Below are 24,869 nucleotides of genomic sequence, written 5' to 3'. Positions count from 1 at the left end.
TATGCCTTCATACAGGCTATACCCCAAAGCTGGGAAATCCTTCTGCCTCATGTTTACCTCTTACAATCCTCACCTTCCTTTGAGACACATGTCAGTGGTCACTTCTTATATGAAATCTTTCCTGATCCTCCCAATTGTTGGTACTCAAATGCCCTTTTATTTATTTATATTGGCACATTATAAACCCACCCCCATCAGCATATGAGCTTATCTACAGCAAGGAGACTAATAGGGTGCCTTGTACTTAGTAGCTTCTTAATAATCTTGCATTAAATCCTTTCCCCAATGAGTCTGTTATTCTAGGTTTAACAGAGCCAATAGGAAAAATGACATTTTATTTTTGGGCACTGAATTCTGATAGCATAAATTTTTCCTGACTGAATATATCTGCCTTTACTGAGTCCTCTGGATTTTTGGAACAGCCTAGAAGACAAGAGCATCACATCTACCAATCTGCAAACTGCTCCTCCTGGGCCTTTCTTGGATACTGCTGGAATCAGTAACATCTAGAAAAAAAAAATTAACCATACTAGAACTCACCAGCTTCCTGAGCAGCAGCCCGCAGCTGCCCGGACTCCAGGAACCCCGACTTGTACTTATCTTGTTTGTGGAAAACTTCCTGTTAGGAACAAAACCAAAGCAGGATCATTAGGCCTGAGAGTTGAAAGGGACCTTGGAATTCCTCTAGTCTAGCTTCCCACCCCATGCAGAAATTCCTTCTATAGCACCAGTTCTGCAGGGCTCTCTACCTTGACCAATGGAAATAGTGGAAAGAATGTTGGCTTTGGGGTCAGAGGACCTGGGTTTAAATCCTGGCTCTGTCAATTATGACCTATGTCAGGGGTGGGGAACCTGCAGCCTTGAGGCTACTTGTGACCCTCTAGGTCTTCAAGTGTGGCCCTTTAGGGTCACATGTGGCCTCGAGGTCAAAGGTTCCCCATCCCTGACCTATGTGATTTTGGACAAATCTCTTCACCACTCTATGCCTCCATTTCCTCATCTATGAAATGAAAAGACTAGACTTGATCACCTTTAAGGGTTTTCAGGGTATGATGTGGCCTGTTCATTTTGGGGACTACATTATTATGAAAAGGCTTTTTTCTTAGGGAGACCAGAAATCTGCTTCCTGGTTTTCCCTCTTTTAACTTCACTTCCTCCCTCTGGAGCCACACTCAACAAACCTACTTCCACATACCCCTTCATATATTTGAAGACGGTCATTATTTTCCCCCATAGTCTTCTCCAGGGCAAATATCCCCAGTTCCTTCATCAAATCATTGCAGGACATAGTTTCTGAGCCTTTAACTTGATCTTTTCTTATTAATAACTTTTTCTTTTACATCACCTTTATTTCCAAATATATCCCAAATCTTCTTTCCTCTCCAGACATTATATTATCCATTATAACAAAGAATAAAAAAAGAGAGGAGGAAAAAGTTCACCAAAAGTACATCAGCCAAATAGAACAGTATGTGCAGTAGTCCATACCCATAGTTCCCCATGTCTGCAAAGAAGGGAAGGAGTTGCATTTTTCTCTCTCTTTTTCAGGGCCAGGTTTGATCTTTATGATTATATGACATTAAGTTTCATCTCATTGTTGTTGTTCTTTCCATATCATTGTAGTTATTGCATATATTGTTTTCCTAATTCTGCTTACTTCACTTTACTGATCAGTTCCTACAAGGCTTGTCATGTTTTTCTGAATCTTTCATATTTGTTGTTTCTTGAAATACGGTACATTACATCCACGTACCACAATTTGTTTAGCCATTCCTCAAATGAGGGATTTCCACTTTGTTTTTAGTTCCTTTCTACTAAAAAGAAGTGCCATTACAAATATTTTCATGTGCCTGGGATTTTTCTACTTTAATTTCCTTGCACCCTTATCTTTTTCACAGGAACTACTGTATCAAAGGCCTGTGTCTAAAATTCATCAGAATGACCAGAAGATCCAATGAAAACCGAACTGCTCAGTTTGTCTAAGGTCACATTTCCTAGGATAAAGGAATGATGGAAAATCATTCCTAAAATCCTGCTTCTGACCACCATTCTTCAGTGTCATAGAACTGAGTCATAAAATACTTATTCTGGAAGGGCCCTGCCTCAGGGGTATCTAGAAACTTCTCCTCTATTTTTCTAGAAGAAGGACCTAAGACTCAGAGAAGTCCAGTGATTTACTGGAGGTCTAGGTAGTGGTGGCGTCAGGTCTAGATGGATCCCAAGTCTCCTGATGCACAATCCAATGCTAGTTTTAGTATTCAACACAACCTCTGAGAATAGGTGCCATTTTTTCATATGGCAGAAATAGATCTGTTAGGAGACTCAATCATTGTTAAATCATTTTAACCACAGTAACAGTAAAATCAGAAAACTCAGTTTGGTGAAGATTTGTTTTTACCTGATAAATCAGCAGTCGCTTCCACAGGCTTCGGAATTCTTGAATGCTCACAGTGCCTGTAGCGTTAAGCTTTGTTAAGAGTCAAGGTCAACAGTGACAAGTCAAAAAAGAACAATGGAACTTCCCTGACATGATGCAGTATTATAATCAGCCCTCAACCATCCATGTAACATTCATTCATTCATATCTATCTATCTATCTATATACATATATATACATATATATATAAGAAGGACTTGCCCAGTGTCACAAATATATATGAAGGACTTGCCCAGTGTCACAAATTAAGTACCAAAGGCAGGATTTAGTCTTCCACATTCTAGCGTCTAGGACTTTATTCCTTATGCTTGTCTTCCTCTGAATAACAGGAACTGAAATTCACGTAGCACTTTAAGATTTGCAAAGTACATTACATATGTTAATGCGTTTGATCTTCACAACAACCCTTTGAGGTAGATATATCAGATATTGATTCCATTTTGCAGATGAAGAAACTGAGGCACTGGGAAGTTAAGTGACTTGGCCACATCATACTTTTAGTAAGTGTCTGAGGCAAGAATTCCATTGTACGTCTCCTGGCTCTACATTGGCACTCTATCCACAAATGAAGAATCTTGGAAGGTATGTTCTTGTTTCCTTGGATTAGATGATCTTTAAAGTTATTTTTAGCTCTTAGATCCTGTGATTCCAATGGCCCTCTCTCTACATGAAGGGTAACTTCTCTGTGCCCTCTTCATCTGATCTGTAGAAGAGAGGAATCACAGAAATACTACAGATGGAATCCTAAGTCATCGCTACCATGCCTCACTCTTCCTGGCTATCTCAGAGCTGTGAAGAATCTTGAAAGTTGAGACCAGCATTCCTCTTCCTTCCTCCTCCATTCCCTGGAGCTGGAAAAGATACATCAAGCAGTGCCAGAATCCCTAGGCAAGCATCCATACTGAAGGTGGGCTGCAGTCTGGACAGGTCTGCAAAGAGATGGGAAGAATTTATGTAAGGATCCTCCTTGGTCTAGTTTCTACAGTGCCAGCCCTTTTTAAAGAGGCCACTCCCTTTGGTACTCTAGTAAGGTAATTGTGTCCTGCTCAATTAAATGGGGAAAATTGGGATGACAGGGATTAGCTCTGATAGTAAATAGAAAAAGCAGCATACAGGGATATTGGTCTCCCCATGTGTAATAACATCAGGGGATGTCCAGACAGCCTGGATAAATTACCAGCAAACTCATCACTATCTGGGGAGAGCACACAACAGAGGGATGGCCTTTTGGATTGAGTAGCATTTCATTGAGAATGTTAAGGAAAAATACTGGCCTTAGGTTCAGGAAAACCTACGTTCAAATTTCCCCTCTGGTACTAAGTAACTGTGTGACCATAGGCAAGTCATTTAACTGTTATGAGATTGTGTTTACTTGTCTGTAAATTGTATTGTTTGGATTAAATTGGATAATCCCTGTAGGACTTACTTTACAAGTTTGTGAGTGTGAAATGACATAATGTGTGTAGAATTCTTTGAAAACTTTAGTTTTAAAATGCTCTACAAATGACAGTTATTATGATAACGTCATTAAAAGAGCGAGAAGGCTCAGCATAGTGCCTGGCACAATAAATATTAATAAATATTGATTGATTGAGCAACCATAGAGCCTGAATACAGCCTGGAGAAAAAGCAAGGAAGATATGGTTTCTAGATCTCTCATTATCCTGGTCACCCTCTCTGGACACATTCTAGTTCACTGCATATCTTTTAAAATATGGTAAACAGAATTAAGCATAATAGTCCAGATTGTGGTCTGGTCCATTCAGCATACTATGGGACCACTGTTACTATTATAAATATTATCATAATAGCACAAATTTTTACAGCACTTTAGAGTTGACAATGCACTTTTCTCACACCAGCCCAATGAAGCGTGTAATACAAGCACAATATTACTATGATCCTCAGGAAACTGAGTCTTAGTGAAGTTGCTTGCTCTGGTCACATAGCTTTCTAAGTGTCAGAACTGACATTCCAACTCAGAATTTCTGACTCCAAGGCCAATCTACCCACTAAATTATGTTGCTATATTTGGGACACTAACTTTTTTTTTAGCATTCACACCCCACTGTTGGCTTACTATAAATCTGTGGCCAAATAAGACCCCTAGTTTTTTTTTTTTTTATGTGAACAGCTACCAAACCAGAATACCACCTTCATATATTTGTACATTAAAAACAAAACAACTAAACTAAATGTAGGGTAATAGATATATTGCCAAAGCATTACATAGTTTTTAAGAGCACCGAGTTTATACCACAAAGAGTTATCTGAGTTAATGATGTATTATTATTATTTTTAAAATAACTAATCATATTAATTATAATTAATAACAATAATGATAAAAGACCTTCATCTGTGTATTGACTGATTTAAAGGAAACTTGGGATAAAATCATTTAAGTCACAATATCACCTGGACTTCTCAGTCATATACAGAGGCCCCTTTTGACCAAACACCATTCAATAGTTCTCGGGGTACAGTCAATGCTATCTTAAAGCTCATTTCCCATAACTACTGGAAGATAGTAGAAATGAAGAAATGACTTGAGTCCTTACCTGCTGGTATAAATTCTTGGTTAAAAAAATATCTCCCTCATCATTCAACCTCTTATGTAAGTATTGAAACTTTACCAGTTCACTCAGACTTCTTTAACCAGCCAGCTCCTTACTTCAACAATTCAATTTTTAAAAATGTCTACATCCCACAGTAATATCTCTTACAGTAGTAAAATGAACAAAATAATCATTCTTTACAGTTCATCTATCAAAATATTTACATATACTACCTAAGAAAGCAAGTGAAGATTTCCAACACTGCTTGAAAGTAGTATAATTGAGTGTGTTTGAGACTCATTGAACAACCAGAGCCACAGAACTGAATTTATAGATTGATGCCAACCTGGAGGGATATCTTTTATTCTTATGGAGTGTTGTAGTGATCTTTCATTGACCCTGTTCTGTTTAACATTTTTACTAATGACTTGGGCCCTGACATAGATGACATGCTTATAAAATTTTCAGATTATGTAAAACTAGAGGAAGAATTAATATGTTCAATCACAGAATTAAAATTTTTTAAAAGATTCTGATGTACTAGAGCAATGGGTTAAGTCTAATAAGATAAAATTTAATATGCAAAAATGTAAATTCCTGTACTTGAGTTAAAAAAATCAACAAAGAACTGTCAGGGCTGAGAGGAAAATGCATATCCTTCTGAACTACAAATCTCAGAATACCAGTCAGCTTTCAAACCTCTATTACATGCTGAACATCATTGACAATCTAGAGCCTACTCAAAGGAAGATGGTTGATACAGATTGGTGGTATGACATGTGATGGAAGGAACTAGGTACACACACATATGTGTACATATACATATATACACATACACACACACATATATATAATGTGTACATATATGTATATGAATATATCTTCCTCTATAACATCTAGCCTATAAAATATAAGACTTAAGGGAGACATGATAGTTGTATTAAAATTGTCAGTCATATGGAAAAGGGATTAGCCTTTTTGCCAGAAAGCAAGGGAATCACACTGATCAAAGCACGGGAATTATAGAAAGGCAGATTTCAGCTTGACATGAGGAAAAGCTTTCTAATAATTAGTAGTCTAAAAATAGAATGGACCACCTACAGAGATCAGGAGTATTCAATCCCTGGAGGTCTTCAGGTGGGAACACACAGGGTGTTCCAAAAGTCTTAATGCAATTTTAAGACTTTAACAACAGGAAATTGCACTAACACATTTGTATATCATATACATCATAGAGGAGATTCCAACTTGGGTATGGATTGGACTAGATGTGCTCTGAGTTCCCTTCCATCTCTGAGCTTCTATGATTGTAAGAAAGCCTTCACTGTTGTGCCAGCGCGTGGGTCTGGTGTGTGCTCAAGTCAACATAGTGAGGTCAAAGGATGACCTTCCTCCATCAGAGAGGAAAATTCCAGTCTTCCATGAATCTCTAACTCGGAATTTTCCTTCACACAGAAGGAGTTTGGAACACTTACGTGTCCAGGTCATGTTATTCAGAATCTTCTGCAATTGGATCGCATCTATTTCTGAGTTCTGAAAGGAGGGACAAAAGAGAAGAGGATGAGTTATCTATCATTAGTGAAGATAGAACATAAAGCAATAAAGAACTAAGTGGCTCCAGACTTTCTTTCTCGGCTTATTTGAACTCTACATTCTAGACATGCTAGCCTGTTTGCTGTTCTCTAAACATAGTCCTCTGTCTCCCACCTCTGCACACTCCCTCCTCACAGCTACCGCTTAAGATTCCTGTCTTCCTTCAAGACTCTGTTCATTCGTCATCTATGATGGGAAGTCTTTCTTGATTGATCCCTTTCATTGTTAACATTCGTTTTCTTCTTTGAAAATTATCACATGTATACTTAATTGTGTACAAATTTTATTCCTCCAGTAGAATGTAAGCTCCCCAAAGAAGAATTATTTTCCTTTTTTTTCCCCTTTGTGTTCTTAGTGCCTAGTACAGTGTCTTGCAAGTAAAAGGTTCTTAGGGTAGCTAGGTGGCGCAGTGGATAGAGCACTGGCCCTGAAGTCAGGAGGACCTGAGTTCAAATGTGACCTCAGACACATGATACTGACTAGCTATGTGACCCTGGGCAAGTCACTTAATCCCAATTGCCTTGCCAAAAAAAAAAAAATTTCTTAATAGATGCTTAGCTGTATCAGATTTGAAGCTAACTATGAGCTATTCTGTGTCAAATCAAACTCTCGACCACTGGAATTCTCCCCTCCAGTCTCCATTCAGCACAGTTTCACAGCCCTTTCTGAACAGGAACTCTTTGGGGCTTGAGAACAAACAGCTGGACAGGAAAAGCACCTGTTTCACCAGGCTTTCTCATTACAGTGAAAGCAGCAGCAAACTTGTGTTTGACTGATAATGAAATCTGGAGTTAGGACCTTTACAAAGAGATCCCATTACCAGTGATGAAGTACGCTACCTACCTCCTGACAGAGAGGTAATAGAGTCAGAGTGCAAAATCAGACATAAGAATTTTGGACATAACCAATGTGGGAAATTGTTTTGCTTGACTATGCTTATTTGTTACAAGGATTTTGTTTTTCTTTTTCCTTTGCTTTGGGAGAGGAAGGGAGAGAGGAAAGGGGAGAGAAAGAAGTTTATGAGAGAAAAAAATAGATTTTTCAATTTAAAATAAAAAACCCAAAGAGGTTATATTGTAAATCAAGTGCAGATAGTTAGCCTAGAGCAGGAAAGCTGCAGGGGAGACAGAGAAAATTCACTGTAAATAAAAGTTGAAGCTTCAGGTCTAGTTCCTCGAGATTAATTTAGTGAAATGCCAAAGGCAAATCAATATCTGAATAGGAGACAAATAAGTTGTACATTTAAATCTAAGACCCTATGGTTAAAAGGGCCTTATTGTGTTAATAACATAAGGAAGAGATTCATGAACCTTTCAGTTAGGATGACGATCCTTAGATATCAGATCACAGTCTTGCAGAATTCTTAGCCATCCTTCTCCTAATCAAATTTAGCTTCTCTGTAGTTAATGATATATTAGACTTTCACAGCTATTTGCTTTCCCAGGTTGTATACTATAGGGTTCTTGGGACTGGGGAACTGTCTGCAAATGACCAAGTGAGCAAAGACTGTATTTAGTGCACCTAGACTGGCACCCTCATGCTTTGTACCTGATTCCCCAGGGCCTGTCATTCCTATAATCCCATCTTAGAAGAGTATAAGCTTCTTGACTGTCCAGTGGTTGTATGTAAGCTCCAGTAATGGCCTCATTTTTATATTTGTTTTATTTTTTATTTTTTTGGCTAGGCAATGGGGTTAAGTGACTTACCCATGGTCACACAGCTAGTAAGTGTTATGTGTCTGAGGTTGGATTTGAACTCAGGTCCTCCTGATTCCAGGGCCGGTTCTCTAGCTGCCCCAAATTTTTATCTTTATATCCCCAATACTTAGCACAATGCCTGGCATGTAGTAGGGGCTAAATAAATGCTTGTTGACAGATTTTCTTCTCCATGAAGGATGTCCTATCCTGGTTCATCCCCTCAGGGATCAATTTTGTGTTTATTTATCTTATCTGATAAATATCCAAAGGGTTATTATTGAAGGGTGAAGCCTCTGTACCCCTTCCTGAAATATTTTCAAATGCATAAAAATACATGAGATTACAAAGGAAACCAACTATATTGAAATATAGTTATCAACAAATATTTTTAAAATATATTTATATTTAAAATATGTTTATATATATATTAAAGTTCATGTACCCCAAGTTAACAATCCCTACTCTCATACCCCTCCAAATGGGGTAAAAGGTTGGGAGAAGTTAGCTGAGTCCAGCTTACACCTGGGGGTCAAGCATATAGCTTAGCAAGAACAGCTGCTCCCCTTTAACCTCTGCCCTGTTCTCTTTGTCCATCCACAGGAGGTCCACTTACTTTTTCAAACAGTTTAGTGAAGAATTTCTCCTCCCCTTCGTATCTCTCTACTATCTCCTGCAGGAAGAAATGCAAACATTGGCTCATTCATTGACAGTGTATATACTTCCTCATCTGTCCCAGATGTTCCTCATCTTTCACCTTCACTCAATGCTTTAGAGGTGAAGGACAGAGTTCCTGAGAGACATAAGCTTTGATTTTTCCTCAGAACTGCCAACCATCTCCACTCATGAGAGAAAAAGAGAGATGGCAGTGATCTATTCCAAATCCTCTCTAACCTTTCACTTTCCCTGTTTCTCAACTGTTCATCCTTTTACTTAGTCTTTATTTTATTTTTTACTGAAAAGCCAAGAGTTAATCTTTCCACTTAATTGAAAACCTGGTTAGGGGTTGGTAACCCCTGCACTCACATTTGGCCTACGACTCCACCCACGTGAACCACATTGTTTCACTGACAGCTTTGTTAGGGGCCCCCTATGATCATACCATCATGAATGAGACATTTAAGTTCATGTAGCCTCGCTCCCTCATTTTTTTCAGACGAAGAAATTGAGATTCCAAGAGTTTAAGTGACTTGTACAACTTTACATAGATAGGAAATGATGTCGAGAATTTGAACCCAAATTCTCTTACTCTAAATCCCCTTTTCTTTCTGCTTACTATACAAAGAGGCATCGTATTTATTCGGAATGGCCCATAAACTGTAGGCCAGTGGGACTTGATTTCTGACCTAGGAATGTGGGGGCTAACATTGACTCATCTAGGCTGATCACTTTTTAGCCCTCAGTTTTTCCATCTGTATAGAAGAGGCTAATGTTCCCTAAAGGTGAATTGTGAGGAAAATATCTTTAAAGAAAGTTTGGAAAGCTTTTTGATTTTTTTAGGGGGAAAATGTCAGTATTCTTGGTTTTTTGGGGTTTTTTACTATCCATGGTAATAGAATAGCAGTGAAGCAGATAAATTAAGGAAGTGCATTGATCCAGAGATCAAGAGGTATGGATCTTAGTCCTAGCTTTGCCAGTAATTTGCTGTGTGACCCAGTTATTTCATTTCTCTGGGTCTCAGTCTCTTCATCTGTAAAATAGGTGGGTTAGACTAAGTGACTCAGACTTTGATGCTAGCTGTTTGTGTGACTTTGAGTTAATCCCTTACTCACCCTGGGCCTCAGTTTCCTCAACTGTAAAATGAAGGAGTACAACTATATGGCCACTGAAATCCTTTCTGTTTCTAGCTCTATGATCCCTAAGGTCACTTATAGCTCTAACTTTCTGTGATTCTAAACTCAAATACAAAATAAATATTTCAGTTAATATATGACTTTCAAGCTTTTCTTTTAATAATTCTTCTACCTTGGTAGAAATGAGATACTATTTGTAAAGCACTTAGCACAGTGCCTGCCTGGCACATAGTAGGCATTTAATAAATGCTCACTACCCCCTTGGACACCCAAACAGTTGTAATCTGTGCCTTCTCTTTCCTTAAGAACCTACCAATAATTGAAATGGTTGAAATGGACCATAAGGAGACAAAGGAGAAAAGACAAGACACTTAACTCATCCCCACCTGGATACCAAGGACTGAGTTGGTTTGAAAAGGTACTGAAACCAAACGTACCTCCCCTGAGGTACTCAGCCCAGCTGCCATCTTTCTCAGTCTGTCTGATCAGAGATAGATGGCCATTAGTCAATATGGCACAGTTGCTGTTTAATGCAAAGCAAAGTGAGGAAGCTCCCATCCAAAGCTAAAAACAGTAAAAAGAGACTCAAAGTTGATCAAACTTCCTCCTATCAACTCACCTTAGGGAGGACAAAGCTGCAATTGCTGCCCATTTCACTGAGAATAGAAGAAGAAAAAAGATGCACTCAAGAACATTGCAGGAAAGGGAAAGCTACAGAGAACATTTTGATCTATTACCTCCTTTCTCCCATTTCTTCTTTCTCCTTCTGCTTCCTACAGACAGTTGCCACCTATATGTTCCCCTTTCTCAAATCTTTTTTCCATTTCTTTTTCAATTGCTTTTGACTTAGTAACAGATTCCCTTCCCCCTTTCTTTCCTAGTCTGAGAAGTCTTTGATGTATAATCTTTAGGACCTGTGTTGAAATCCTTGTAACTTTCATGGTTTTTAGGATCCATGTTGCAACCAATGAATCTAAAAGTATTTACTGGCAGCTTGCTATATGCAGGGGACCATATACTAGGAGTTATAAACCCACAAAAGTCATCCCATGCCTTCATACTCACTAGCTTTTCCATCTTGCTCATCCTATCCATTCTCTTCTCTTCTCTTTATCCCCATCACTAGAGAGGCCATGCAAAAACCTCACTCCTACACACACACACACACACACACACACATACACAGAGAGAGAGGGAGAGACAGACAGAAACAGAGACAGAGACAGAGAGACAGAGACAGACAGAGACAGAGACAGAGAGAGCAGCCAACTGGCTTCCTTACTATAAGGCATGCTTCCTGGAGAAGACTCTCAGGATGAATTCAGATTCCTGCCAGGGCTCAGAGGTACAGGGAACAATGAGGTAAGTGCCTGGCTCCAAGAAAAACTCATAGCTCACTTCTCTCTGTGTCTGAAAGTCTCTGGGGACAAACAATGGGGTGGTTCTCTGGAAGAACTCCTGGGGCAGCCGATGGTTGCCCCCCCAAAGCTGCTGAATAAAAGAGGAACAACCCAGGTAAAGGAATTACAGAAATCCTCCCTCCCCAAGCCCTCCACGCTGAGAGCACCACCACCCCCCCCCCCCCCCCCCCCCTCCCCCCCCCCCGCACCCCCCACGCCCTCCTTCCCCCCCACCCCAGGTTGTGGCCAAAACAGAGCCAGAGCAGTAGAAGCTTATAGGTCACCAGAGGTGGAAGGGGACACAGAAGTCATCTAAAAACAGTTTCCTAGATTTAGAACCAAAGAGGACCTCAGAAGTCTTCTAAGTCAAGCTCCTCAGTCAGCTAGAAGCTGCAATGGATAGAGCACTAGATTGTTGTTACTGTTGTTGTTAATTAGAATCAGAAAGACCTGAGTTCAAATTCACCCTCAGATACTTACTCGCTGTTTGACCTTGGGCAAGTCATTTAACTTCTGTGTGCTTCAGTTTCCTCATATGTAAAATGGGGATAATAATAGCACCTGCCTCTTAGGGTTATGAGGATAAAATGAGATATTTGTAAACTTCTTTGTAAACCTCCTAGCTCTATATAAATGCTAGCTATTATTATTATTCATGTTATAAATGAGGAAACTGGAACCAAGGAAGTGGAGGTGACTTGTTCAAAGTCACATATAGGAAGTATGTAACAGGACTGAGACTAGAACCCAGTTATATTATAACCTAAGTCAAGATACTATCCACTATGTCACGCTATTCAGCTGGTAGCTAGGCCAGCCAAACCCACCACAATAGCAGCCAGAGAATAAGGGATGGTAATGGGGCAAAAAGAACATGTGGGAATTTTGGTATTTCTCTTTAGGTATTCAGTAAATACTTATTGATCAATTTAGACATTAAATGAAAAAGTAAAATCATCCACACAATAGTATACATATATATCCCCATTCCTCATCAGCAGTAAACAAGAATGTCATTTTTAAAAAGTATAATTTTTTTATTATGCAAGTTTATTAAGTGCTTTTTAAACAGAAAAAAAAGACATTTCCCACTTCCTTTATACTTAAAAAAAAATTTTTTTGAAGACAGGAGTATGCAGAGGGCCTTTCTGGGCGTGGTAGAAGAAAGGTATACTTGGTTTTTGGACAGCCCATCTGGCTCTCCTCCCTGGGATAGAAAATTTCATAGTCACAGTAGCAATGGCTCAAATGTGGTGGATTGGGTAGTGAAACTCCCGTCAGGAGGCTTTGTTTTTAGAAAGCAAATGAAATGTCAGCAGTCAGGAAAGACAATGGGATGAGAAGCAGGGTAGAGGGGTTAAAGGGCATTGGACCTTGCATCAAGAGACCTGAGTTCTGGTCTAAATACCGCTAGATGTGTGACCTTGGGCAAATCGCTGACTGGCTTTTTGAACCTTATCCTCCTCCTTTAAAAAATGGGAATAAATATACCCTCCCATCTCTCCATGATAACTTTGCTATATATTTAAAAGGAATAAGAGGTTGTACATAATAGATTAGCAGTTTCACGTGCAATCATCTTTTTTATTATACTGTATTATAGAAGTGCTTATTTTATTCCACAAATTAAAAATAAAATAGATTATTTTAAAAAAGAAAAGACTTCGTAAATTTTGCCTTTATTTAACGATGTAAGCTAATGACATGATGCGGAAGAGGAGGAGGAGGAGGAAGAGGACTGAAAAATGTTTCATTATCAAAAGTTTGGACATAAGTTATGTTCACCTCACCTCCAATGTAACAATTATACACAGAAAAGTTTAATATGGACTTTAACAACAAGGCTTGGCCCTCTTCTGTATCATTCATGTGATTTTAAAAGACACAAGTTATATTGTAGTATACAATAACATATTAGCTATTGGAGGCAGTTAGGTGGTGTAGTGTGTAGAATATTGACCTTGGAGTGAGTGAGACCTGAGTTTGAATCCTGCCTCAGACACTTACTAGCTGTGGGGCCCTGGACAAGTCATTTAACTTCTCTCATCTCACTTATCTCATCTGCAAAATGGGAATAATAATAGCACTGACTTCACAGAATTATTTTGAGGATCAAATGAGACGATACATGCATCAGATGCATTTTGAGGCTATGGATTCTGACCTGTAATTTCAACAGTGTAGAAATTCCCTCTGCTTATAGAGATCAGCAACTTCTGGCCTCAGAGGCAGAAAGACCTTTAATCACATCTTGTCCCTGACAAATCCTAGCTAGGTGGCCTAGGAAAATATAGTTAGTTTTTCACAACATGACTACTATGAAAGTGTTTTGCATGATTACACATATATAACCTGTATCGAGTTGCTTGCCTTCTCAATGAGGGTGAGTGGGGAGGGAGGAAGGGATAGAATTTGGAACCCAAAGTTTTAAAAACAAATGTTAAAAATTGTTTTTACATGCAACAGGGAAATAAGATATATAGGCAATGGGGTATAGAAATCAATCCTGCCCTACAGGAAAATAGAAGGGGAAGAAAATAAGAGAAAGGGGGAGAGAGATAGAATGGAGGGCAGATTAGGGGAAGGGGTATTCAGAATGCATGCTGTCTTGGGGTGGGGGAGGGGCAAGATGGGGAGAAAATTTGGAACTCAAAATCTTGTGGAAGTGAATGTTGAAAACTAAAAACAAATATTTAAATAAATTTTAAAAATGAATGTTAAAAATGAATTCAAATAAAAAAACAAGTGGACAAGAAATTATGGGAAATGATATTTGCTTTATCTATCTCATGAATTATTGTGAGGAAAGTGATTTATAATTTTTAATCTTAATTTATGTATAATATATCTGGACTTATATATAATTTATGTGTGTAAAATTGTTTAGATAATTTATATAATATGTGCATATATGTGTGTATATGTATGTGTGCATGTGTGTGGGGAGGGTGTGTTTGTGTGTGTGTGTGTGGAGAGAGAGAGAGAAAGAGAATGGGGTGGGTAGTAGTAGTAGTAGTAGTAGTAATAGCAACAGCAGCTGCAGCAGCAGCAGCAGGATTAGTAGTCCTGGTTTGTGTTTTATCTGTAAATGTCCCCAGAGGATGAATCCTGGCATTCTTTAGCTGAGAGACCAAATACCTTCTTAATTTATTCTTGCTAATATACTTTTACTATTGCTGCATCATAGAAATTCTCTCTCTCTCTCTTTCTCTCTCTCTCTCTCTCTCTCTCTCTCTCTCTCTCTCTCTCTCTCTCTCTCATCCCTTCCTGTTTGTGCCACAATCCATCTCTCCCTTAAAGAGGTATGCTTCGTGGCTTCTTGACATGCCCATATATCACATACCCAGGTTTTATGGGTTTTATAATGCAGTCAATACTGTGATTTATCTTTCTCCCTGTGTTGCAACAGTCTTCAATACTATATCTTGGTATTCATCTAAGTATTCAATAAATTCTGAAATGGATCTTGTAACTACTGGCCCTGGCCTAAGTTGGGCTCAGATTTCATCTTGAGCAGCTAAAAGGATTCCTGGAAGGAAAGTTCCTCACTTGGATCATAGTTCTATGACTGACCCTTTGGCTTCAAGTTCTATGACCGACCCCTTGGCTTTAAGAATGCTATGACCTCTGATCTTGTGACAGTGAGTCATTGCTACCTAGTTTTTGCTGTAGCCTAGGCTTCAGATCTTAAGCAGTTTGTAGTATAGCTCAGTGCATCACATGTTCCTCAGGAACAAAGATGGCTTAGGAGAACACTAACAGAGAAACATAGGGAAAACATTCCAGATAACTTGACTCCCCAGAGCTTTATTGTTATGCCATTAAAAGATCTCATCTGCCTCTCATACTCTTCCACCTTCCGAGACACATAACCCACCACCTCAGTACAATGAGGACAATCCTAAAATCAGTCCCAAAGCCAAGCTTCTCCTTATTTTTATTTTCTGCTTATAGGCTGCCTCAAAGTAGGAAAAAGGTTGGTGCCCTCCTAAAGGGTATGAACAGCAGATAGGTAATCTGTTAGGAAAAACAGGGATTGAAGACAGTGAATTAGAGGCAACCCAAAGGAACTCTCTCAACATTCTCCTCCAAACAACTTTAAAATAATACTTCAAATCAAATTTTGGAGTGGCAAAGCCAACAAAAGGTCAGGGTGAAACATTTTTCCAGCCTAAGAAAACTTAGGAGTTTGGCAGGAGAAGTGTGTGATCCTGGGGTAGAGACCTGTCCAGAAGCCCACACACGCAGTGGCAGCAATAGCAGTTTCAGGAACTCTCAGACCAGAGATGAGAAGGCATCAGACAACTGGTTAGAAAGAGATTCCCGGGGACCCTTTGTAGGCACTAAGTATAGCTGGAGTTAACTGAAGACTCTATTGCAGTTCTGGGTCACAGCTCCAGGGCAGAGAGGAATGTTGGGGGTCAGTCACAAGGGAGCAGTGCCTTGGTTGCAGTTACAAAGCAAGGATAGCACTAGTGCTTATGGCTACAGGGGATCTGGGGCCCTTCCTGGGTAAAGACCAGAGTGCAAACCAGGAGAGCAATGACTAGACCTCACCCAGGATCAAGCCACCTTGAAAATACCAAGACTCCCAGAATTAGCTCTGAAAGCAGCAGATAAAAAAGCCTGAAGATTGAGACGGTGCCTCCCCACTCCCAGGTGAGCAGAGCCCAACTTTAGTGAAAGTTCAAAGTCAAGAAATAGACTAGAAAAATAAGCAAACAAGAGCAACAAAAGAATTTGACCATAAAAAGCAACTATAGAGGCAGGGAAGAAAAAAATATAAACTCAGAAGAAGACAACAGTAGAAAAACAGCAACAAACAAAGCCTCAAAGAAAAATGCTAATTGGACCCAAGCCTAACAAGAATTCCTGGGAGAATTAAAGAAGGAGATGAGTGGTAGAGGAAAAAATGGGAAAACGCATGAGAGCGATACAAGAAAATTATGAATTGAAATAGTTTGGTAAAAGAGGCTCAAAAATTCACCAAAGAAAAGAATTCCCTAAAAAACAGAATTGGCCAAATGGAAAAAGACATACAAAAGCTCACTGAATAAAATAATTATTTAAAAATTAGAATTGGGGGGCAGCTAGGTGGTGCAGTAGATAAAGCACCAGCCCTGGAGTCAGGAGGACCTGAGTTCAAATCTGGCCTCAGACACAGCTGGGAAGTATTATGGGTCCGAGGCCGAATTTGAACTCAAGTCCCCCTGACTCCAGGGCCAGTGCTCTATCCACTGTGCCACCTAGCTGCCCCAGCAAAATAGGTTTCTGAGGAGAGATAGGATTGAAAAAAAGAGAGAAAGAAAAAAATGGGATGGAGAGAAAACGTGATTAGTAATCATAACTGAATGTGAATAGGATGAGTTCATTCATCAAATGGAAGTGGTTAGCATAATGGATTAGAAATCAGAATCCAACAATATGTTGTTTACAAGAGATACTCCTGAAACAGAAAGACAACCTAGAGTTAAAACAAAGGGCTGGAGCAGAATCTAATTACTTCAGCTGAAGTAAAAAAGGCAAGGGTAGCAATCATGATCTCAGACAAAGCAAAAGCCAAAATAAACCTAATTAAGAGGGATAATCAGGGAAACTACATTTTGCTAAAAGGTACCACATACGATGAAATAATATAAAAAAATTATTGCAAGTTTCTCTGATAAAAGCCTCCTTTCTCAAATATATACTGAGTGTAGAAACAGAGTCCAATTTATAGAAGTAAGAGCCATTTCCCAATTGATAAGTAGTCAAAGGATATAAACACAGTTTTTGGAAGAAGATATCAAAGCTATCTATAGCCACGTGAAAAAAATGCTCTAAATCACTTGTTGTTCATCCTTCATTTTCAAAAAAGAGCAATGACATCACAGGGTGATGACTTGCATGTGAATTGGATTTGAGTGAAGCAGAGCTGTACAAAGTTGTCAGCCTTACTCTCTCTTTCAGAATCATTGAAGTCCAGTAACAATACTAGAGGCAAGCTGACTGACAATGGCCTGAGATGCTGTGTATGACTGTGGCATCTTCAAAGTCTGACCAACCTCTGAACATTCCATCGCACCTGCTTCAGCTGCCTTCAAATTGTTCTCATCCACCCATTCTACTGGGTCTTCACATGCTTGGGGTAGACATCCCCATAATTCACTGATGGTTTTGAGGCCTGTTAGTTACCCTCAACCTAGTTTAGCCCATCTGCTGAGACGGTTTTACCAGGGTGTGACTGCTGTGCATGCTATAACTTCTTGGAGCCAGCAGTGAGAATTGGGTGACGGAGGACACAAAAGGTAGAAGAGAGGTCTTGCAAATGGCTCAATAGTTTCTCACACCAAAGTGCTAGTCCCTCTGAATACTCTATATTCCACTCTAAATCACTACTGATTAGAGAAAGGCAAATTAAAACAACTTTGAGGTACCATCTCATACCTATCAAAAATGACAAATACTGGAGGAAATGAAAGAAAAATAGGTACACTAATGAACTGCTGGTGGAGTAGTAAACTGGTCCAACCATTCTGAAGAACAATTTGGAACTAGGGCCAAAGAGCTACAAAACTAGCAATACCACTCTTAGATACATATCCCAAACAGATCAGAAAAAAAAAAGAGCTATATGACCAAAAATATTTATGGCAGTTCTTTTGGTGGTGGCAAAGAAATGGAAATTGAGGGGATGCCTACCAGTTGGTGAATGGCTGAACAAGTTGTGGCACATGATTATGATGGAGTACTATTGTGCTGTAAGAAATGATGGTGTGGTTTCAGAAAAACATGGCCAGACTTATACGAACTGATGCAGTGAAGTGAGAAAAACCAGGAGATCATTGTGCACAATAACATTGTAATGATGATCAATTGTGAAAGACTTAACTACTCTGATCAATACAATAATCCAAGATAATTCCAAAGGACTCATGATGAAAAAAAATGCTATCCACCTTCAAAGAGAGAACTAACGAACTCAGTGCAAACTGAAATATAATTTTTCTCGCTTTCTTTACCTAGCTTTTAAAAAAATTATGGCTGATATGGAAATATGTTTTGCATGATTTCACATATATAATTGACATATTGCTTACCTTCTCTGTGGATGACAAAGGGAGTGGGAGGAAGGGAAAGAATTTGGAATGCAACATATTAAAAAGAAAAGAATGTTAAAAATCAATTTAAAAAAAGAATAATAGAGATTCTTTTAATTGCGCTAGCCCATAGTAGATGACATCATTTTGGGACCTTGTATCTAGAGTTTTGGGGACAAGTATCTAGAGTTAAATCAGAGCTAAGTGACTTCACAGCTGGTGACATATCATAGATATAGCTCATAGGAATGACTGACTTCCAAATCAGAGACTCACCTCATTCACCTGGAGGACAAGAAGAAAGAGAATAGGTTAGTCAAGGAATTCAGTTCTTCTACAAGCCCAAACCTACAAACTCAAAGGCCAAGGTGATAGAACTCTAAAGTTATGGGATCAGAATACATGTTCTCTGAGGTCACTTATAGCACTAACAGGCCGTGATTCTATGCCTGGTCTTAAGGGAATGACCAACCAAAGACCATTGCTAAAGAAGAGCCCATGAAAATAGAAGACACAGATGAAACCAGATCTAAATGGGGCTGAGGATGCAGGATGGATAAGCAGACCTGAAAGTGAAAGACGGATCATGATTGGAGAAGAATCAATTTGCTCAGAGAGAAATACTTCATTTCACTTCTTCAGGGAACTATGCCATAAATCTGGTCACAGAACTTGCTAATTAGAGGGACTTCTGCAGCCATCCAATCTAACCTTTAGCCCAAAAAGAATTCCCACCTTTAAATACCCAATACGGTGGTCACCCACCCTCTGCTTAAACACCTCAAAGCAGCAACTGACCATTTATTTGTTGGGTTTGTCATATTAGGGATTCCTTTTGTGTACGGGTTGGCCTAGATGATAATTGAAATTCCTTTCAATTCTATGATTCTGTGAATATTTACTAAATATTTTCACAAGGAGGAAAAATTTCAATGTGCCACATGGAAGAGAGATTAGGCCTTTCCTACTTGATTCCAAAGGGGGAAAACCAGGAGCAGGGGTGGAAGATAAAGAGAAACAAACTTTGGCTTGAAATTTTAAAAGTTTTCTTATACTTAGTGCTATCCAAAAGTGGAATGTTGTTGGAGAAGAGAGAAAAGAGGGATAATAAATGGGCCATACTCATGTTTGGTCATTTTCCCAGAAGAGAATTAGAGACCCTTTGGGATGGTAAAACCAATGTATTTCTGATCCCACATTGGGCATCACTCACTTTGATTGATCCAAATGTTTCCACCTACCCTGAAAAGAAAAGTGCCAATGGGGAAGTAACACATTTGGTTCCTGTGACGGCTCTTAGATTTTTGCATAAGGGAAACCAAGACACTGCAGCGATTTGAGGACCTCTTGTCTTCATCAGCTCTTAGGAGAGTAAGTTGAAATTGTGGGTTCATCCAAAATGTGTCTGGGGAAGGAGGGGTTAAACCCATCAGAGATTTAATACTAAAGAAAACGTTCTGTATTTCCCTAGAATCCTAGAACTTTGGAATCTTCCAATTTGAAGGGGCCTCAGAGCACATCTAGTCCAACTTAGACATTAATAAAAATGTCCTGGGGCCCTACTCTCCTGATCAGTGACTATCTCACAGAGAAAGGCATTTTAGAAAGCTGTAGCCATATTGCACTTTACTTTTTCTTATTCGCCTCCTCCATAGCCTCCTTACCAATTCTTTTACCACCTCTAGTCTACCCTTTTCTCCTTTCTTCCTCCTTATGTTATCTCCACTTCTGGAACCACAAACCATGATCAAAACACTCTGTCACTGTTCTTTCCTAAATTGTGTCAATCTACTCCTCTAGGATCCCACACACCATCCCTGCAAATTTCTAGACCAAAATTCTCTTCCCTGATCACCATTTCCCAATGTGTGTAGTTTCCTCCATTAGAATGTAAACTCCTACAATGGGCTTTTCCTGATTTCCTCGAATTCTAATGTTTTCTCTCCCATAGGGCCTTTTATTCAATCACCTCATATTCATTTGTATTTATTTTCTTTATATGCTATATATACTTACATATGTGTTATGGGGACTCTGGCAGTCTAATGAAACCTACAGACCCCTTCTCATAATATAATTTTAAATGCATAAAATAGAATATGTAAGATTACAAAGGAAATCAATTATACTGAAATACAGTTATCAGAATTTTTAAAAAAATTCATATACCCCTGGTTAGGGGTGTATAGGGGTATATAGACACAGCTAGTCTAATTATCCCAAGTTTCCTCAGCCAATCGTCCTAGAACATGATCTCTAGCTCCCTTACTGTCTTGGTCATGCTACTCTATGAACAGCCCAGGCTTGTCAATATCCTTCCTAAAATGTGGTCCTCATAACTGAACACAAAAGAAGGTTTGAATGATCTTCCTGTGGGCTCTGTATCCTGACTATTGTAATAATTTTTCAAAAAAAAAGAACTGAACATAATATTCCTTGATTTGATCGCTAAGACAGATCTAAATTGAGCTCTGCCTTCCTAGAGTCAGCTGTGGCCTTTGTGAAAGCCAAGTTTATCTTTAGGGGCCCCAGCTCTTTGCTTTCTCTTTCCCTCCCTCCTCTGCTGTAACTGGAATCAAAATCTTAAGCTAAAGAAATGAAGCCAACTTAGGCTTCAGTCATTGAGTAGGGAAGTTGGAGGAGGAGGGAAGGGCCTTCCTGGGTTTCTTAAGTTGAGCCCTCTCCCTTTCCATTGAATGCCAGTGCTGGATTCTACACTGAGCCATGCGGTGGAAGAAGTGATCTGTCCACACAATCATTTGTCTGAAGAATTTTGAATGTTTGGAAGAATAAGGCATTTAATTCTGAGAGCCCATTGGCTATGTACTGTTGTATCCATTATATTTCCCAAAGAAAAAGCACTTGAGATTTCTGCGCTGCTGTCCTTTCCCTTTTGCTCAGGACTATTAGAGCCCTCAGCTTCCACCTTGTACAAAGTTCTGACCTAACCTGTGGAATGACTTACCTCTGTAATGCCTTAGCCTGCCACCAGCTGTGCTGCCCCTCACCCATCTCCCGGCACTCAGAGAACACATCCACCTCTTTCCTCCTTCCTGACTCATCAGTTCTGGTGTCAGTTGACAGATAACCAGAGACACAAAATGGAATTTAAAGTCATGGAAGGACATCCTGAGAAAACAGACACAAAGACCAAACCGTGATAAGACAAGCCATCAGGACATGTTGGAGAAAGCTAACCGATAGTTTAAACTACAAAACCTCACATTTGACATAGTGGAAGGACTGCCGGGCCTGGAGTCAAAGGATTTAAAGTCAAAAAAATTCCAGTTTCATCTCTGCCACTCACTGCTTACATAGGCAAGTTACATAGCCTTTCAGTATCTTCATGTGAAAAATACAGATAATATTTGTACAACACGACCCCAGTGGTGATTGTGAGCATAAATGTACCTAGGGTGGGGCAATGAGGGTACTATCCCAAAGCACTAAATTTTAGAAGGCATTAACAGCATTGACACCTACACCTACAATGTAGGAACAACTGAGTGTAGTAAGACTCATTTGCTGAAATAGGAAGCTGCAATAGCCTTGTTGTGTCATAGGGTCCCTTCTCCCAGGGAATGATATCCAGAGTCTCTTCTCCCTATCCTATTCAATTCATCTTAGAAAGTTGATTTGAAGATGTATTTCATGATGCTTTCCTAGGAAACATTTCTAAGATGCCTGAACCATCAGTAGTTATGGTTCTGGTTGTGAGAATCGAATGGGATGATACAAATAGAAAAGGGATTTTGTAACCCTAAAGCCTTCTATACTCATTTTTGGGGGTGGGGGTAAAGGTGTGGACCTGTGATTTCATTTGTATAACAACAACAACAACAATAGCATTTATATAGCACTTTTAAGGTTTGCAAATTGCTTTACAAATATTATTTTATCCTCACAACCTTGGGAGGTGGGTACTATTATTATTTCCATTTTACAGATGAAGAAACTAAGGCACAGAGAAGTTGAGTGACTTGCCCAGGGTCATGTGGTTAGTAAGTGTCTGAGGCTGGATTTCAACTCATGTCTTGCTGAGTCCAGGTCCAGAGCTCTATTCATTGAGTCACCTACCTACCTTTTGTTCAAAGAACTCCCAGTGAGGAAAACCCCTCCGAAGATTGCCAATTGTTCTATAGTCTTAAAGAGCTGGCTGGGGTACTAAGAGATTGTGACTTACCCAGCCTCACACAGCTAGTATATGTATCAGAGGTAGGGCATGAATGAGGTGTTCCTGACTCTGAGGCCAGCCCTCTAACCACTATACATATAAATACAAACCATTGTTTTTCCAAATTGTGACATTCACTGAACTTCCCCATCCACAGAGGTCTTTGGGGCTTGCAAGGGAAGAATCTAAGAGAATCTAGAGTGAGATTTCATCATGTGGTATATTACACTAAGGATCAGGGCCCTTTGAGTTAAATTATCTATTTAACATATGCGGATTGCTCCTAGTCAATATATCTCTCCTTCCCCTGTAGTGTGACCTTGAGAGGAGATAAAGATTTTGTAATCTATCAGCCAAAGAATATTTATGGAGCATCTACTCTGTACTAGACCCCAGGCTAAATCCTATGGGGAATACAAAAAAGTGTATAATTTGCTTTCCATAAAGTTCCCATGGATTGGCAGAGACAACCTTTCTATATGTGAAAATTTTACAGGAAAAATAATGATAATAACAGTAATAGCTAGCATTTATATAATGCTTTAAGGTTTTCAAAGTGTTTTATATATTTTAACTCATTTGATCTTCACAACAACTCTGGGAAGTTGGTGCTAGTATTATCTCCATTTTATAAATGGAGAAATTGAGGCACAGAGAAGTGATCTACCCAGAGTCACACAGCTAGCAAGGATCTGAGGTGGGATTCCAATTCAGATATTCCTCACTCCTAGTCTGTGCCACTTAGCTGCCCCATATATTAATATTAGTTTATGAAAGTCTTGAAAATCTGTCAAAGGTCATCAGTGAACTGATCACCAATACCAATGGCCTTTTTAAAAAAAAAAATTGTTTTCAGTTTTGATCTTCCATGAGCTCTCAGCAGCTTTTGGCAACGTTGGTCACTGCTCCCTTCCTCCCGGGCACCATCTCCTTCCTCGGCTTTAGAAAGAGTGTGAGGACAGCAGAAGAGAAGATTGCATCTGCAGGCAGGAAACTCAGGGTCATAGCTGCCTCTACCACTTCCTCTCTGTATCTGGCATCTCCGTCTTCAATTCTCTGCCAGTTTTCTGGACTGTAAATTGAGGGTGTGTAATTGGATGGACTCTGAGGTGCCTTCTAGCCCTAAATCTAGGATCTTATGACATGACGAGTCTCTCCTGGTTCTTCTCCTGCTTCTCCCATCACTTCTTTTTTGAAGGTTCATCTTCATAGCTCCTTAATGTGAGCATTTCTTAGGGTCCTTGATCTCCTTTTCTCTCTAAATCTCTCCTTTAGTAGTCTCATTTAATAATGATGATAAGAATGGTAGCTCAGATTTATCTAATGCTTTAGAGTTTGCAAAATATATATATGATCTTAGGTGTTCCAGGCTCATAACACCTTTAGGAGGTAGGTAGTATTATTATCTTGACTTTTTTTTTTTTGGTGAGGCAATTGGGGTTAAGTGACTTGCCCAGGGCTAGTGAGTCTTGACTTTATTTTTGAGGAAACAGATGCAAACTGAGGTTAAATGATTTGCCCAGGGTCATACACCTAGTAAGGGTCTGAGGCAGGATTTGAACTTGGGTCTTCGTGACTCCAGGTCCAGCATTCTATCCACTGCAGATTCTCTTTGAGTGTTCCTTCTTCTTCGTTTCTCATAATCAGCCAAGTACGTGCTATTCATTTCACCTCTGAGATATCTCTCTTGGGTGTCTTCTTCCTTAGTCTCCCTGGCCAGACCCTAGTACAAATTACATTTGCCACCTGCCTTCTGACCTCATCAGTTAAAATAGAACTCCTCCCTCTTAAGTTATCAATGATTTTTAATTGTCAAATCTAATTACTGTATCCTCAAGCATCATCCTTCTTGAAATCTTCTCAGCCTTTCATGTTATCAATCACTGTCTCCTTCTGAATACTCTCTCCTCTCTAGTTTTTTGTGGTATTGTTCTCTCTTGGTTCTCCTCTTACCTGCTCCACCTCTCTTTCCCAGTCTTCACTAGATCTTCATGCAGGTCATGCCTACTCACTGTGGGTGAACACCAGGGCTCTGTCTTGGACCCTCTTCTCTTATTCTTTTATACCATCTCATTTGGTGGTCTCATAGATTCCTAGGGACTCAATCATCTATGCAAATGATTCTCAGAACTATATATCTAGTC

The 24,869-nt window shown here is 39.4% G+C and overlaps 1 protein-coding gene across 1 annotated transcript in view; it reads right to left on the bottom strand.

Moving 5' to 3' along the window:
- The window catches only part of CAPN14 (calpain 14), a 104,091-nt gene that overhangs the window by 62,744 nt on the left and 16,478 nt on the right, over positions 1–24,869 (bottom strand). The window contains exons 9-18 of the mRNA XM_027850362.1: positions 21,517–21,680; positions 19,793–19,956; positions 18,828–18,836; positions 11,355–11,563; positions 10,692–10,728; positions 8,896–8,952; positions 6,468–6,525; positions 3,302–3,366; positions 2,399–2,467; positions 541–619 (exon numbers count right to left, since the gene is read on the bottom strand). Of these exons, the coding sequence (XP_027706163.1) occupies positions 541–619; positions 2,399–2,467; positions 3,302–3,366; positions 6,468–6,525; positions 8,896–8,952; positions 10,692–10,728; positions 11,355–11,563; positions 18,828–18,836; positions 19,793–19,956; positions 21,517–21,680 (911 nt within the window). The remainder of the gene's footprint in view (positions 1–540; positions 620–2,398; positions 2,468–3,301; positions 3,367–6,467; positions 6,526–8,895; positions 8,953–10,691; positions 10,729–11,354; positions 11,564–18,827; positions 18,837–19,792; positions 19,957–21,516; positions 21,681–24,869) is intronic.

Source organism: Vombatus ursinus, unplaced genomic scaffold (assembly GCF_900497805.2).
Source record: "Vombatus ursinus unplaced genomic scaffold, bare-nosed wombat genome assembly UNPS02009062.1, whole genome shotgun sequence".
Classification (NCBI taxonomy): Eukaryota; Metazoa; Chordata; class Mammalia; order Diprotodontia; family Vombatidae; genus Vombatus; species Vombatus ursinus.
This window is presented reverse-complemented; position numbering and strand designations above follow the sequence as displayed.